Source organism: Excalfactoria chinensis, chromosome 1, assembly GCF_039878825.1.
Source record: "Excalfactoria chinensis isolate bCotChi1 chromosome 1, bCotChi1.hap2, whole genome shotgun sequence".
Classification (NCBI taxonomy): Eukaryota; Metazoa; Chordata; class Aves; order Galliformes; family Phasianidae; genus Excalfactoria; species Excalfactoria chinensis.
The window spans coordinates 107,031,116-107,045,986 of NC_092825.1; the positions used below are offsets into that span (position 1 = coordinate 107,031,116).

General features: G+C 42.9%; 1 protein-coding gene across 1 annotated transcript in view; it reads right to left on the reverse strand.

Moving 5' to 3' along the window:
* TSPAN7 (tetraspanin 7) overlaps positions 1–14,871 on the reverse strand; it is an 85,156-nt gene that overhangs the window by 8,417 nt on the left and 61,868 nt on the right. Inside the window, exons 2-5 of the mRNA XM_072345919.1 lie at positions 9,830–10,018; positions 7,547–7,621; positions 5,451–5,546; positions 4,140–4,295 (exon numbers count right to left, since the gene is read on the reverse strand). Of these exons, the coding sequence (XP_072202020.1) occupies positions 4,140–4,295; positions 5,451–5,546; positions 7,547–7,621; positions 9,830–10,018 (516 nt within the window). The remainder of the gene's footprint in view (positions 1–4,139; positions 4,296–5,450; positions 5,547–7,546; positions 7,622–9,829; positions 10,019–14,871) is intronic.

Here is a 14,871-nt window from a genome sequence, read left to right on the forward strand (position 1 = left end):
AAAATGCATCAATATAGCTTTGATCTGAAACCACACCAATAGCAACATATAAGAATACTATAATACAACATAGGTGTCAAAAATGTGTAAACAAAGTCGATCTCCTAATATTCCAGATGTTTAAGACGAGCATGCTTCAGGTGTCCAGTGAGGCAATCTGCTTGCCACCATCTGTCAGAGAGACCAGGCAAGATATGGAGCAGCAGATGACTCTAAACCACCTAATGAAGTTACCAGACATTCACATAAAGCTTCCCTATCTGTTTGCTCTTGGACATACCAATACCCTGTCCAGCTCCCCAGACCCTATTTTTTACCTCTGGCTCAGACCCTGACTCCACCAGCTGACTTGCTTCCTCACACCTCTCAGCTCCTAGCACATTCCATGGCCAGAAAATTCATACATGTAGCTGCCCTTCTATTGGACAGGCTACTTTGAGATGTCCCCATCATGACATTAACTTGATCTCAGTTTCTCCACTTGCCTACCCTTTGTTAAAAAGACAAACAAACAAAACCCTTTGAAATCAGTTTCCCTAGTCTGTGGTCCCTAAAGGGATATATTTTTCTTTCTTACTAACCCATCTGCCCACACAATACAAAGCCATCTCTCAGCCCTTCTGCCACTGTTACCCAAAAGACCAACAGTGCTCTCAACATAAAGTCTGGCCGCCAGTCCTGCTGGATATGCATCTTTGCCATTTGCCCTCCATCTACACACCACTTTTGCAAACACTCAAGGAACTCTTTCTGTTATTTCAGAGGTGTCAAAAATGAGTAAACAAAGCTGATCTCCTAATATTCCAGATGTATAACACAAGTGTGCTTCAGGTGTCCAGTGAGGCATTCTGCTTGCCATCATCTGTCAGAGATCAGTCAAGATATGGAGCAGCATACGACTCTGTGCCATTTGAAAGAAATAACAGCTAGAAGGAAAGGACAATGTCATCTGCTGCAGACAGGCCATCCGTGGCCTAAATGATATCATTTCTCTAACCTCTTCTGTAATATCAGAAGACATTTTATTTAATCCTGGGAGTAATGAAGTGGTAAACCTAATAATCTCTACTAACCAAGGACCAGCACAGCCATTATTCAGTTGTGAAATACTTAAGCATACATATTAATTGTGTCTTACAAAACTGTAAAGTATGCTAAATTCAAGTTTGCATTTAACGTATCAAGCAACTGTAGCTTTGTGTTCTACATATTATGAAACAAGATTAGATTTCTCAACCAGATCCTTCATGTTCTCCTCGCTTGCCTGAAATCTTCTGTTCAACAACCTTTGAGAGATGCAACACCTGACAGCAACGATAATTTGAAGGCAACAGAAGATCTCCTTAAAAACACACGCAAGAGAGATAGGTGTCATCACTTTCCTCATCTGAAGACTGTTTTTCCAAATCACAATATTCTGTTTCCTGAAGTGCATTGCATAAGTACCACTAATTGCTCAGTCCTTACTGTGCATGGTAGAGTTGCATATGCAGTACAAATGTGTGTACAAAGCTGTGTGCACACATCTGGATGCTGATTCAGAGGACCAAAGTTACAATCTAGCAAGTATCCAATCATTCTCGACAATATCCATCTTTTCCTTTATCAAGATTTTAGAGAGAAATAGTTCCTGACAGTTGTTGGTAAGGAACCCTGGAGATTAAGAGCACTACATACATCTAATTTAGTTAATCTTAATTACAGCTTTTAAAGCTAGGTGTTAGTCCCACCTGAGATGAAGAAACTGACAGACTAAATGATACACCCAAGTTCACTAAGCAAGTCATTGGCAGTGTTGGCAAAGAAAATCTAGGAGTGTTTTCTTTTAGTCCTTCAGTTCGATCTTTAGTTAATCCTCTTTGGATAGCTTATCATTATTTCTCATAAACTACTAGTAACTTGATTAGCTCACTGAATATTTGTCCTACTGATCATTTTGCAAGATCCACCAAAAATCTGTATTTCAAATATACTTATTCATAGGAACAGTAACAAGGGTCATCTGGGAGCATACAAACAGGAGGAGCAATGACTGTTTGCACAGGTGGACAGTGATAGGACAAGGGGGAATGGTTTAAAACTGAGACAGGAGTGGTTTAGGTTAGAGATTAGGAGAAAGTTTTTCACACAGAAGGTGGTGATGCACTGGAACAGGTTGACTGAGGAGGTCATGAATGCCTGGAGGCATTCAACCCAGGCCATTCTATGGTTCTATGACTCTACAAAGAAGAGAACATGTATTTTCCTTTTTCTTCAAAACACACAGAGCAAAATGCCAGAGGCAATGGCTTTTGATTCTTATCTGAAGTGCAACCAGAAGCCCACACCACCTTTCTTCACGATTTACTTCTCATTTTTCATGCCCCTTTCACATCTCACCTATCTCACGCATTAGGGACAACTCCAAGATCTGACAACTGCTAAGTAGAAATCTTCACAACTTTTGAATACCAAAGTCTATCTCAGGAAACTGGACACAAGTTTTCAGAAGTCACAGGAGTTTCCAAGTGAGGAATCAGCAGTTCTATTGGGTGACCTGGGCATCAGGCAGAAGACACAAGCTGAGGGAGCAAGCGTGGCTAGAAGTGACTCACTTACACTGGACTAACACAAGTTCATTCATCAGCTGTTCCTTACAAAATCTGTGGGTGACCTTTGCCAAGAGAACTCACAAATGGACAGAGAGTCCTCAGTGCAACACTACACTTGGCAGTGAGAATGCAAATGGCACCTTTCAGCCGGGAAAGGGTCAAAGCATGTGGCCATCCCAAGCTGGACCCCCTGGTAGAGGACGGGACAGTTTCTGAGGATGCATACACACCAGAATGCTTTCCTGCAGGGGATCTGGCTGTATTGCAGCTTCCCAAGATCCACCTCCATCCTGCCTCTCGCCATTTTTCCACTTTGATGAAAATAGAAAGTTAATAAAAGTTCACAGAGTGAAAATAAATGGGCTTGATGATCCTTTATATTCTATATATATCCATCTTTTGCAACCCAGCAGCATTACTTTGCTGTCAACTGCTGTGAGTTTCGTAACAGATGGACGTCACTACTGCTCCAAGTACATCCGCAACAAGTGGCTCTCACTAAACTATTATAGGAAAGAAAGTGGTTAGAAGAGAAAAAGTCAGTGGGAAATAATCCTCTCCGATCCCTTTGTTAATACATGCTAAAAATGTTATCCACTTGACTGCTTTTCAAAGAAAGATGTTGCAGGCTGTGCTCAGCCGTCACTCCGACTTCCTGATCCACAGGTGACTGAGGTGAAAAAGACAGAGACAGAAAATAGCGAGGCATGTCTGTATTTCCCCACTTTTCCCTATTTTCCTCCTTTCCCCTTCTTTTGTGTGTACAGATCTGAAAGCAAAAATAGCGAAGAAAACAATCCTTAAGTCAAACTGAGGTATGCCACAACTCAGTTTGGTAAATAGGCTACAAACAATTCATTGTATCAATAAACTGTCTGTTGCCTCTTGCTAATTTTGCATAGAAAGAAAGAACTGATGATGCACCAGTACTTCAGGGAGAAACTTGACTTGTATTTCTGCAGCGCTGTATCTGCAATGTGTGCTGCACTGTTTGCCCTTTACTCTTCCCTTCCCCGTGTCTTTATTGTTCCTTTCCTCCCTGTTTTCCTAACCTGCTTTCCCACTCCTGTTCTGCTTTCCCATAGTTACGTCCTACAACTGAAATTTCTACTGGAACATAAGCAGGAATACAATAACATAAGCAGGAATAAAACCTATCCCTCCCTCTACCTTGCTGCAGAAAAGCACAGCATTCAGCAGAAGAGTGCAGAGCAGCAGTGACAGACCCAGCTCCTAAGGGCAAACACGTGCTGCATGCACTCTTGGCCTGGTCAGCACTGCTTCTGTGTGCAATGCAGTACCTGAATCAGTGTTACAAGGAAGGGAAACAAATTTCCTTCTTATCAGAAATGTCGCTGCAAGCAGTCCTTTGAGAAAGGTCAGCTTAAGGAATCTGAAAGCAAGAGGGAGGCAAAGCTCATTGTTGCCACCCCAACAGACACTCATCAACAACCACGTGAAATGAAACGCCATTACAAGCAGCCATATGCTCCACTGACATACTAGATGCTTTCACAACATTTTCCACTGTCACAATGTTTCTAGTACCTTCTGGTTTACTTTAGTGGCAGCCACGGTCATATTGCGCAGATCCTGAGTATTGCAGTCACTGGAGTTCATGCAACAGCTTGTAGGGATGCCATGTTTGAAGAAGTAAGGGCTGGTGCTCCAGTTGGTATAGCTCTGAATGCCACAGCAGCTCAGCTGTGGGGAAAAAAAAGAGGCAGATTTAACAAACAAACAAACAAACAACGACAAATCGGGTATTGAAATCTTACTTCAAACTCTCTCCAAATCCATCTCCTGCTTTCCTCAAGTCCATGCTTATTTGGTTTCTGTTGCTAAACAAGAATAATCAGAGCCTTACAGCTTTTACTCGCGTCACCCATGAGTACCTGCAAGTAGCTACATCTGCTTTCTTCTTAGGAAAAAATACACAAAGTTTCTTCTCTTATCGTTTTCCTCTGCCAGCCATTCATTGTGCCTTGTGAACAAAACAGCTGAGCTGATGAATGAAGCAGGATACTAGATAATAAAATCCCGTCTGATCCAGTAGAGACGTACAATGTTTTATAATCCTATTGACAGATTCCCTGAAGAATAGGGCTGTCCAGTGCCCACCACTCTTAAGGAAAAAACCGTCTCCTAAATGTAGTTCAGGAGCTGGGGTCAAACATTGCAGGTCTCATCTTTATTGGGCAGTTTGTACCGAGCTCATTAAAATTTAGCAATCTTGCACAAGCATGTCAGATGCAATACTTTTCATTTCGATTTTTGCCAGTCTCTAATTTGGGCTTACATCAGTTTATCTGAATCAATCGTGAAAAGTTTCCATCCCACTGGTATATGTTTTCTAACATAGGCCAGGCACAAGATTAGAAGTAATTGCAATCGATTTGATAGAACAACAGCATTAAGAGTGTACCAGTATGGGGCTGTTGCAATATTGTTTTTGAAATATTGACATTTAGTGCCTCCTGATGCCTTGGGCACGGCATCCAGCAAATCTCCCAAACTAAATAGGGCGTCCTTCGTGAGACAACTATTCAACAACTGGTAGATGCTCTGGGCAAAACCTAGTTTCACTGGTGCGTATGGTAAAGTTCCCATTAACTTTGCCAGAGCAGCATGTCATCTCAAGCATACAAAAACCTAATTTCATACAGTAAAAAAAAACAGACACACAAACAGGCAGGGCTATAATCAGAAACGCAAAGCAAGACCAAACCTTAAAGGCTGGATTTTGCTTGCAAAATACAGCTTGCAGATTGAGACGTTGGCACTTCATGTCCTGTGATCAAATGTGAAAGTATGCTTTGTCTCTCCTTATTCATTTTTAATACCCAATTTCAGACTTACACTTTCCTGTACGTTATCCACTGCATGGCTCCGCTCATCATTCTTGTTGTAATTCTGGATTGCTTCAGTGTATGTCCTAAGGAAGGTATCCTTGATCTAAGAGGGCGAGGAAGAAAAAAACAAATCACAAGTGAAAAATGAAAGGCGTAACACCTGAGCACTAATTGCAGGAAATAAACACATTTTTAAACCTAAAAAGGCACCTAAAGTAGCCCCTCGGACTCTTTGTAACGTGTGCTTTCAGAGATGGCAGAGGCCCTTCTTTACTGCCAGGAGTCTACTGATGGCATTTTCCAAGTGGGGTATATTCAAAGAACATTACCCCAGAAAACTGCTGTCATTTTGAAATGGTGATGGTTTGGGTGCTAATGTAAAAAAATCATGCATAAAGAAGGTTTTGGGGAAGTTTGGGGCACGTATGTACTGGTCCAGATGAACCACGGCTCTCTAGAAGGAAAAGCAGACGGCAAAAAGATGGCTCCACAAATCACAGTTCAAAGCAAATGCTTCAGATCACAGATCCTTGGCATACATGACGAGACTGAGGAGATCCTGCGCATGGACCCGTAGACTGACAGCTTCAGGCTACCCAGCTAAGGTTTTAATTTTTATTTATTTATTTTTTATTTATTTTCCCCCCAGATCAAGAGAAAATCATTGGTTTTGAGGACTTTCCTTCCTTTTCAAGCTAACCAGCAACCAAGAAACATGTGAAAATGTGACCACTGAAAGCACACAAGAACTGTTAGTGGTTAACCAGGGAAGTCCCTTATGAAACACAAGGAAGATGTGGAGAGGAAGCAGATGGATGTACCACCATCAGCTGCAGGCAACCGGGGAAGTCAAGCCTGCCAGGTGTCTAAAAGAGGGTGGGAAAAGGACTTAACCTATGAGGAGTATACCTTTTGTTGCTTTTTCTCCCTAAACACTTCACTTCAGCACTGAGTTTTAAGGAGGTCTCTCTGCTCGGGCGTACGTTATGAGAGCTGGAGTTTGGTGAAACTTCTTGGCACAGCATGTGGCAGTGACTGTGATGCTGCAGTCCCAGGACATAGCCCAGGGGGTTCACAGGCTACTGCCCCCGGACAGAAGAAGGTACAAAGCCATCATCTGGAGAACATCTCTAACACACACAGCGAAAATGAAATCTCTCAGGGCAAGGTCAGGTACATCACTGCTTCCAGCAGGGCATTAAAAGGGGACAGGTAGCAGATGATTTGGTCAACCCACATTACGGTGACCTTCACAAGAAACTGCCAAGAGGGAGCAGCAGTGTCACACCAAGGCTGCCAAGGCCAGATGAAACGGCAACCTTGAACAGATGGACAGGTCTTTCAAGATCAAATTAAAAGCCACCCACCTCTTGCAAGGAACCAGAAAAATCTATACCAAGGGAATTCATGTGTCAAAAGAGGAGACAAGAAAAACAGCTAATACAACGAGAGGAGACTAAGAGGGTCTCTGGGGTTTTGTTCTGGTTCAGCAATAATTGCTTATATGTTCATGGACTTAAAACCAGAGATAGACCTGATTACAGTGGGTGAAGCAGAAGTGCTACTACAAATCATATTTTTTTTAAAGCTTCTTCCTGTCCCAGTTTCCTACCTCATGCTACTTCTAAGCTCTCCCTGTTCTCAGTATAAAAGTACTACCCTATTCCACCTCCTCCCTGCAAAAAAAAAGGATTTATGAAACATCAAACCTGCTCTGATGTGAAAGTGCTTCTCTGACTTATATAAACAAGTGCTGCCTGGCTGCAGAAGCTGTGTTTAAGAAAAGAATTTAATCCGTTTTTCAGTCTTCAGCATACGCAAAAGAGTAAAGAAGATCATACATGATGGACACACAAAAACTGATAGCTCCAGAGTAAATACCAGACAGCTGAGGCCGAGAGCTTTGGCTAAATCCCTTCATTTGGAATCGTATCATTTTTAAGAGCTGTACACGTTCTTGTTGAACGTCAGCCACATCCCAGGAGATGCACATGGAGCTGCTGAACTCAGCGACCTACAAATCGTCCACGCTCCAGAGCACTTCTCAGCAGCTCGTGCCCAGGGAGGCACGGCCACATGCAACCTCAGCACATTTCCACCTACCTCGTGGCGAAACACAAACCCTGAAATGCCAGCCACCAGCTCAGCCAGGAACACCAGGGACAAGAACATGGCATACTGAAAAGAAAAGAGGCATGAGAAGTCAGAGTGTGACAGGCTTTTCTCTCAGCACAAATACTGTTCACTGCAGTTTAATCTATAATTTCTGCTCTAGATACCACTTAAAGACGTTAACAAAGTTTATTTGAAGGCAATATGTAGGCTACTGCGTGAATATGTAGTATGTATTCATGCAACTCACAAATTACATGCGCTTTCCAATTACAAGCTCTTCTGAACTTTTGTTCCCATATTTCTTAGTGTTTTCATATAAATGAACACACACATTCCAGAGATGGATCACAAATCACTGAGGTTTTGATCTTGCAGTAAGGAATACAGACCCTTTTTATTTGTATGGCCCTCTGATAAAGTAAACAGGCTTCTCCAGGTGTTCTGGCTCAAGTTTATCCATCTCTTGCTTCTACGTTGGGATTTCCCGCCTGACTCCTGAAGTTTCTCAAATGAATGAACCGACTGACTTCACTGAGAACATTCTCGTGGGAATACCAGACAGATGCCCCTAACATTTTGCTAAGCCAAAGCCCATGTTTGAATTTGAGCAGCATTTGGACTCGGAGCTAAATCAACCTTGACAACAGTAGCTTTCAGTGCAGCTCCTCTCACAAACCATGAAAAATACATGCAGGCCAAAAATATTAGAGGAAAAAAAAAGCAAAGAAATAAATGCAAAGTGAGGCAGTAAAACGTGAAGTTGGGACTTAATCTTCTCGTGGGAAAATGCTTTTCTGCACCATGTTCTAAATACTCGACAGTTACTTTAAAAAAGGAAACAAATTAAATTCAGCCCTAAAAGGATTTGATGGAAGGAAGGAAATTTAATTTTAATTGAAGGCTGCTGGAGAAGGGAGGACAGCAGTGGAGACAGGACTAGAAAAATCACTCTCCACAACTGATGCTGCTGTCACATCACTGCCTGTTTTCAGGCAAAGAAATAAGACTGTGGAGTATTTCTCATGTGCACAATGAAAATAAAATGATGCGCTTGGAACAGCACCATGCTACACTAAGTTAGAGGACAGACCTTTAAACAAGCTCCATGACTTACGGAGCAACCAGCAGAGCCTCATTTTCTATGGATTTTTATCTGCTTTCACTCTTTATTTCTTTCCCATCTGGATTGCAATAACTCTGACAAGCCTCTACACACGACCTGACAACACATCACCAGCCAGAAACAGTGGTGCATCTTCAATAGCACCAAGTATAAGAGCACATACCTGCTGATTGGTCTGCAGCTCATGCTTGTGCCCCACTGTGCCACCATCTCAGCAAATTAACTCCCTTTACCATACCCTTTTTTAAGTTCAGTTCAAACTGGGGAAGAATCAGCTCATCTTCTTAGGAAATTGGCCCCAAAATATGGTGGCAGCAGATAAGTTTAGTATCAATCCCTTTTCCACCACGTCAGTGTTTCACAAGGGGTATTTCTACCCAACAAATGACTACATATGTAAGATTTTGCTCCTGAATGTTCCTAAAACACACAGTCCACAATACAGATTTGTTTAACTATCAGTAACTTGGCATTTTGAAGAGAACTGGAAAACTCAGAACAGAGAAACTCATAGTGAGAGAGGTAAAACTAGACTGAGAGGTGGCTGCTCTACCTCTTCTTAACATAGCTTCATTCCAGAGTGCTTTTGAGATGTGGAAAAACATACAGTACAGAGCTTTGTTTTCTGGGGTTGACATATTTTCTTTGAGTAAATGTTAGGAAAAAAGAGCAAGGCTGGTATGCATTTAGAAATTATCCAATATTTTTCCATGGATTTTGCACCACAGTACTAAAAAGAACCCCTTAATCCGTATTTCAAATGCATTTCACATTTATGGTGCTGTGAACATTTTTAAGACTGTAAATACACCTGTATGGCTCGCATAAATACAGAACGACCACAGAACTGGTCACAGAGTAATTCATCAGTGGCACTTTAGCCTTGTTCCCAGCCACACATAAGCCTGTACGCTGCACGGTAGCAAAATTCATTCATACTCTATCAACAACTGGCTCTGGCAGGTATTTTTTTTTCACTTCTTTATCCAAAAGAAACATGTGTTGAACATTAAGATCCATAAAATCTAGATTCTGTGCCTAAAAAAACATGTTAACATCTGGTGAAGCTTGGGGTGAGAGCAAGAAATCATAACGTACTGACATAGCCTCCTCCCGCCTTCTGCACTTTGGCACTTCAACACACTTACCAGTTTCAGCATCCATGGGCTGCCACGACAAGTGGCAAAGCAGCCGAAAAGCCCAAAGACAATGATTGTGGTACCCGTCCCGATGAGCACATAGGGGGCATTGGTGGAGTTCTCCGCAATGAGAGAGATGTACGTGCCTAGAGTGAGCTTACCCCAGACGCCGACCGCGAGAAGGATAACACCTGTGATCTGCAAAGTAAGAGGAGAAAGCCATCAGGAGCTATCAGTGAACACATCCAAGTTCGGTACACAGTGATCCTGAAGAGACTCATCGGTGCTGCTCTGTTGGTAGACGACCTCAAGACTTATTACTAACTCCAGAGGGATGGACAGAAAAAAAAATATATATATTAATATATTAATTAAAAATACATTAATATAAAATACTAACATTATATTAAGGCCACTAACAGAGGACAGACCTCTAGGGCTGATAATTGCCGAGGGAGAATACAGAGCTTGCTGGTAGCCCCACTCTGAATAGGAACAGGCTCTCTGCTCTACAGCATGCCAAGAAAGGTGGTCAAATCCATCTATCTTAGCAAAAGCCAGCAACTGTTCATACTTGAGCTTTGCTACAAAAACTGAACAACCACCAAACTTGCTTCTACGAATCCTGCACTTTTTCATAGAAGAACAGGATGGTTTGGGTTGGAAGGGACCTCAAAGCCCACCCAGTTCTAACTCCCCAGCCATGGGTAGGGATGCCACTCACTAGATCAGGCTACCCAGTGTTCCATTCAGCCTGGCCTTGTTACGGCTCAAGCACCCAGCTCTAGAAACACAGCATCCCTTACAGTGTCTGGCTCTAGAAGCTGTGCTTTTCCCACTTCCCCTACACAGCAAGTGAGACCCCAAGCAGAGCAGAATCTTCCCCACTAAGTACAGGGTCCTGGGAGGAGCCAGCCTCTCACCTGAGGTGTGAAGTAAATGCTCACACCCTGGAAACCCAGTGGTAACGTACTGCTAACAAGTATATATATATTTATGTAAAATTAAGTTAAAAGCATTACGGTGATCCCCAGTGGAGCTCCCTGGACAGCGGTAGAGATGGAGACAATGGAGTGAGTTGGGGCATAGAGCAGAAGGAAGTGCCACTGCTATCCTTGAGGTCAAAGAGTAGTTTAAAGAGAAACCAAAGGAGAGGAGGGCAGGCAGAGGAAATCTAATTAACATACCCTCAGAGGGAGGAGACACTTTCTATAACACAGATAGAATAATCTCATTTGGTGATTTTAACTTCCTAGCTCCTTCGCACCTCACCTCTGAGCTGTAGGGAAAGAAATGCCCCTGTCTGGCTCCCTACCCAGAGCACAGCAGGATGCAGCACTGCCGGAGAAACCCACCAATTCCTGTGGTTTCCCTAAACATCCCCTTTTTGCCCCTGACCTGCCAAAGCAGGTGCTGGTATTTCTGCCACACCTCCAGACTAGGATTAGCAAAGACTTCTGCTCTCTTGCCTACAGGGGAGTAAGTGTAAATCCAACTCTTGTCCATCTCTTGGTACAGCATCATGAAAAGCTCTGAGTCCTTACTCAGCCAGGAAGCGAGCTGTGAGGGATTCTGAAATCCAAAGAGCAAAACTTGGTTTCTTGCCTCCGGTTGGACAAAGGGTTGGTTTCTGTGCCTGAGCCGAGCTGCTGAAAGTTTTACCACAGCCCCCAGGGAGCAGTAAAAGCAGCCTTCGCTGCCAAAACAAACAAGCGGCTTCACACTGGAAAGAGAACTCTGGTCTTACAATAAAAAGCATTTATACTCCACTATTTGAAACAATTACTAACCCTTTACTATGCACTTTAAGAGTCTGGTTTCCCTGTATCTCAAGGGTGCCTATCCAATTTATGACACGGAAAGACTTGGGGAAGAAAGAGCAGAGTCTGTTGGTGGCTCATCCATGTTTTGTTTCTTAATAGAGTGCTGGTGTAAGGAAATCTGGCAGCTGCTGGTGAGGGCTAAAATCGTAGCAAATCTGTCACTGTGCAGAGAGATGGGAAGTTTCCTTAGAGAAGCGCTGCAGATGCCCCTCGGGCTGCACTCATAAGGAGAAAAAACCAGGAGATTTCCCTGCAGATCTTTTAATGGCCTTCATTTAACGGAGCACGAGCGGCAGTCTGACTAATACCCACTTTCACCCAAAGGCAAACCTCATTTCCTTATTTCTGAGATACATTTTTAATCTTTACCTTTGTTGTATCATGTAATCAATGTACCAGCTGCCTCTATGGTTTTCAGGTCTGCTTTCTTTAAAAGCAGCGGGGATATTCACAACCGGAAGGTCTGAAAGTAAACTGAAAGCACCTCCTGCAGTGCATAGCCTCTCCCTCATTTCCCTCATCTTCCCCACTCCCTTCTCTTTCATTCACACATTTCAGTGGAAATAATATAATGTTGAATGTGCTTCCATCAAAGCACAGTGAAACAGGTAACGTCATCTGCTTCAGAGGGATCTTGTGCAGCTATGGTTATCTGCAGCACTTCCAAATCCAGGTGAAAGATGGCAGCTTTCCTCTGTCACTCAAAAGCTACCAAGGGCCGCCTACCCTCAGCAAATCTGAAACAACAGTGGTGAATGGCTATTCAGATTTCAGACTTCTCTGCTGTTCAAGGCAAAAAACGTATCGCACACTGGGATGCTCTGTTAGACTTTAGTCACTAGGCCTCAGAATGTTGAGAGGGTGCTCAGAGCTATCCTTACTCTGCCCAAGGCTCTGCTCATTAAGAAATCAGACTTTCTCTCTACGCATATGGTAGAAAACATTGGATTTCATGGGGGAAAAATGTATGTTTTCATTTGGAATACTGAGCCTTTCTCATGTATGTTTTGTGCCTGTACGTATTTTCTTTCAACAGACATCAGCAAATCATCAAGATAAATGGTAGCAGATACATGCATATGATTAACATGTTATCCTCTGGAAACATACAGAACACTTCAGCACTTCTGGCAGATACAGGAGAGTCGCTACAAGCTTTTTAGAGCCCACCGGAGCCACAGATCACAGTCTACAGCTGCATTACAAATAAGTATCTGCAAAAGCTGGTACACATAGGGCAGGAGAGCAGCAGCAAAATTTGGCCTTCATGTGGCCTCACTAGAAGTGAAGATTTGTCCTGGAAATGGCATGGTGTCCCTGCTAACAAACAAAGCCATGTCTGTCTCAAAGCACAACCAGACCCAAGCTCTTCAGCAGGCACAGAAGAAACTGCAGTGCCCCAGACCAGCAATCTGGAGCAGAACATTCAAACAATCATTGAAAAGAAAACAAACAAACAACAAGAACAGAAACAGCAAAAGAAAGAAAAGAAAAAAGACTTAAGATTTGACTCTAAAAAGAGCCAATAGGGAAGATCTTGCCCAAACGTGAGCAACTGTGAGAGAAAGGTCAACAGCTGTCCTTTGGTAGACTGGGACCCCCATGGCCCAGAGGAGGCATGAAGGGCCCAAGCTGTGTTGTTAGGCCTCAGCTTTTACTTATGTGGCACTGACTGTGACACAGTGACAGGGTTTAAACCATAGCAACACACACCTGCATAGAATCACAGAATCAATAAGGTTGGAAAAGATCTCTAACATCATTTAATCCAACCATCAACCCATCATCATCATGCCTACTAACCACATCCCTCAGTGTTTCAGGATCCAAAATAGGAGTAACGGACCACTACGCAATTTCTGGTTCTTTTCTGTGCTATTTCTCCAATCTTGAACATTATTAAGAAGATATTTCATCCTGGATTTCATCGAAGATAGATTACGCCTTTTAGGGCCTTACAAAAATTGACTACCGAGGAAGCCCGGAGACTCACGTTTCTTCAGTGTATATCCAAGCAAGGCAAAGATTATAAAGACTACACACAACTAAAAACTGTTTTGTTTAGAGCTAGAAAGTCTCACACTTCATTGCTTCTGAACTCAGGCTTGGCAAACACAGTTCAGGAACCCTTGACTGACTAGATGGCAGGAAATGAAGCAGGTAGGCAACCTGGTCATTTTCCAAGAAAAACTCCACTGACATCAAGTTCCCATGGAGTGTTTCAATCTAGATCCTCTCCCGCTGCTTTCCAGTTAATGTCTCTGTGTATAGTTACTCTTATTCAGCATTTGGGCAAACTGGGGTTTGTTAGTAGGACAACACAGAAAGCACCAAAGCTTCTTGCCCTGCCTCTTCTTAAGCATATAATTACTGATACATTTCACCAGTCACTGATTTTCATAGAATCACAGAGTGCTTTGGGTTGGAAGAGACCTCAAAGCCCACCCACCCCAAACCTGCCATGGACAGGGCTGCCCCCCACCAGCTCAGGCTGCCCAGGGCCCCATCAACCTGGCCTTGAGTACCTCCAGGGATGCAGCACCACAGCTTCTCTGGGCATCACTGTCATTTAAGTAAAGGATTTCTGCCCACCATCAACCTCCTCTATTTTAGTTTAAAATTGACAGTCAGAAGCAAGCTTTTTAGTTTGTTTGCCTTCCCTCAGAGTTGGTATGGATGTTCTCAGCGTTGTGGACCTCCCCATCTCCAGTCCTGGAGCTGATTGGATGGGGTGAAAAGTTAACATGCTTCAGACAGGCAGAAATACAACAGAACTGAACGCTAGGTGTAACTTCACTTGTCCAATAAGCCTTATGCTTTTAGGAAATACGCAAGCGAAGACATGGCCAATAGCTTTTACAAGGATATGTGCTCCAGCTTTATAGAAGCTAGGGAGAGAATGATACTTTGGTAACACTATGCATTTCTGAAATGAGAAGTAAGGCTCAACATGCTGTTTCTCAGTGAGGGACAATACAAAAATGCCTAGGCATTATATAATTTAATAGTGTCAGGATGAAGATTAAACTATCAACCCCCTCTTCCTGGCTAACAGGCAAGAAATATGTAAATAAGAGAAGAGAATCAGAGAGTAACTTATGAAAGTGTTCTATCTTGAATTCCATCAGAATTACTCAGGAAAACACTATATACTCCTTCAAGTGGGATGCACACAGCATCCTAATGAAGTCTGCTTTCTTCACACCCAAAATCTCACAGAGCATTTGC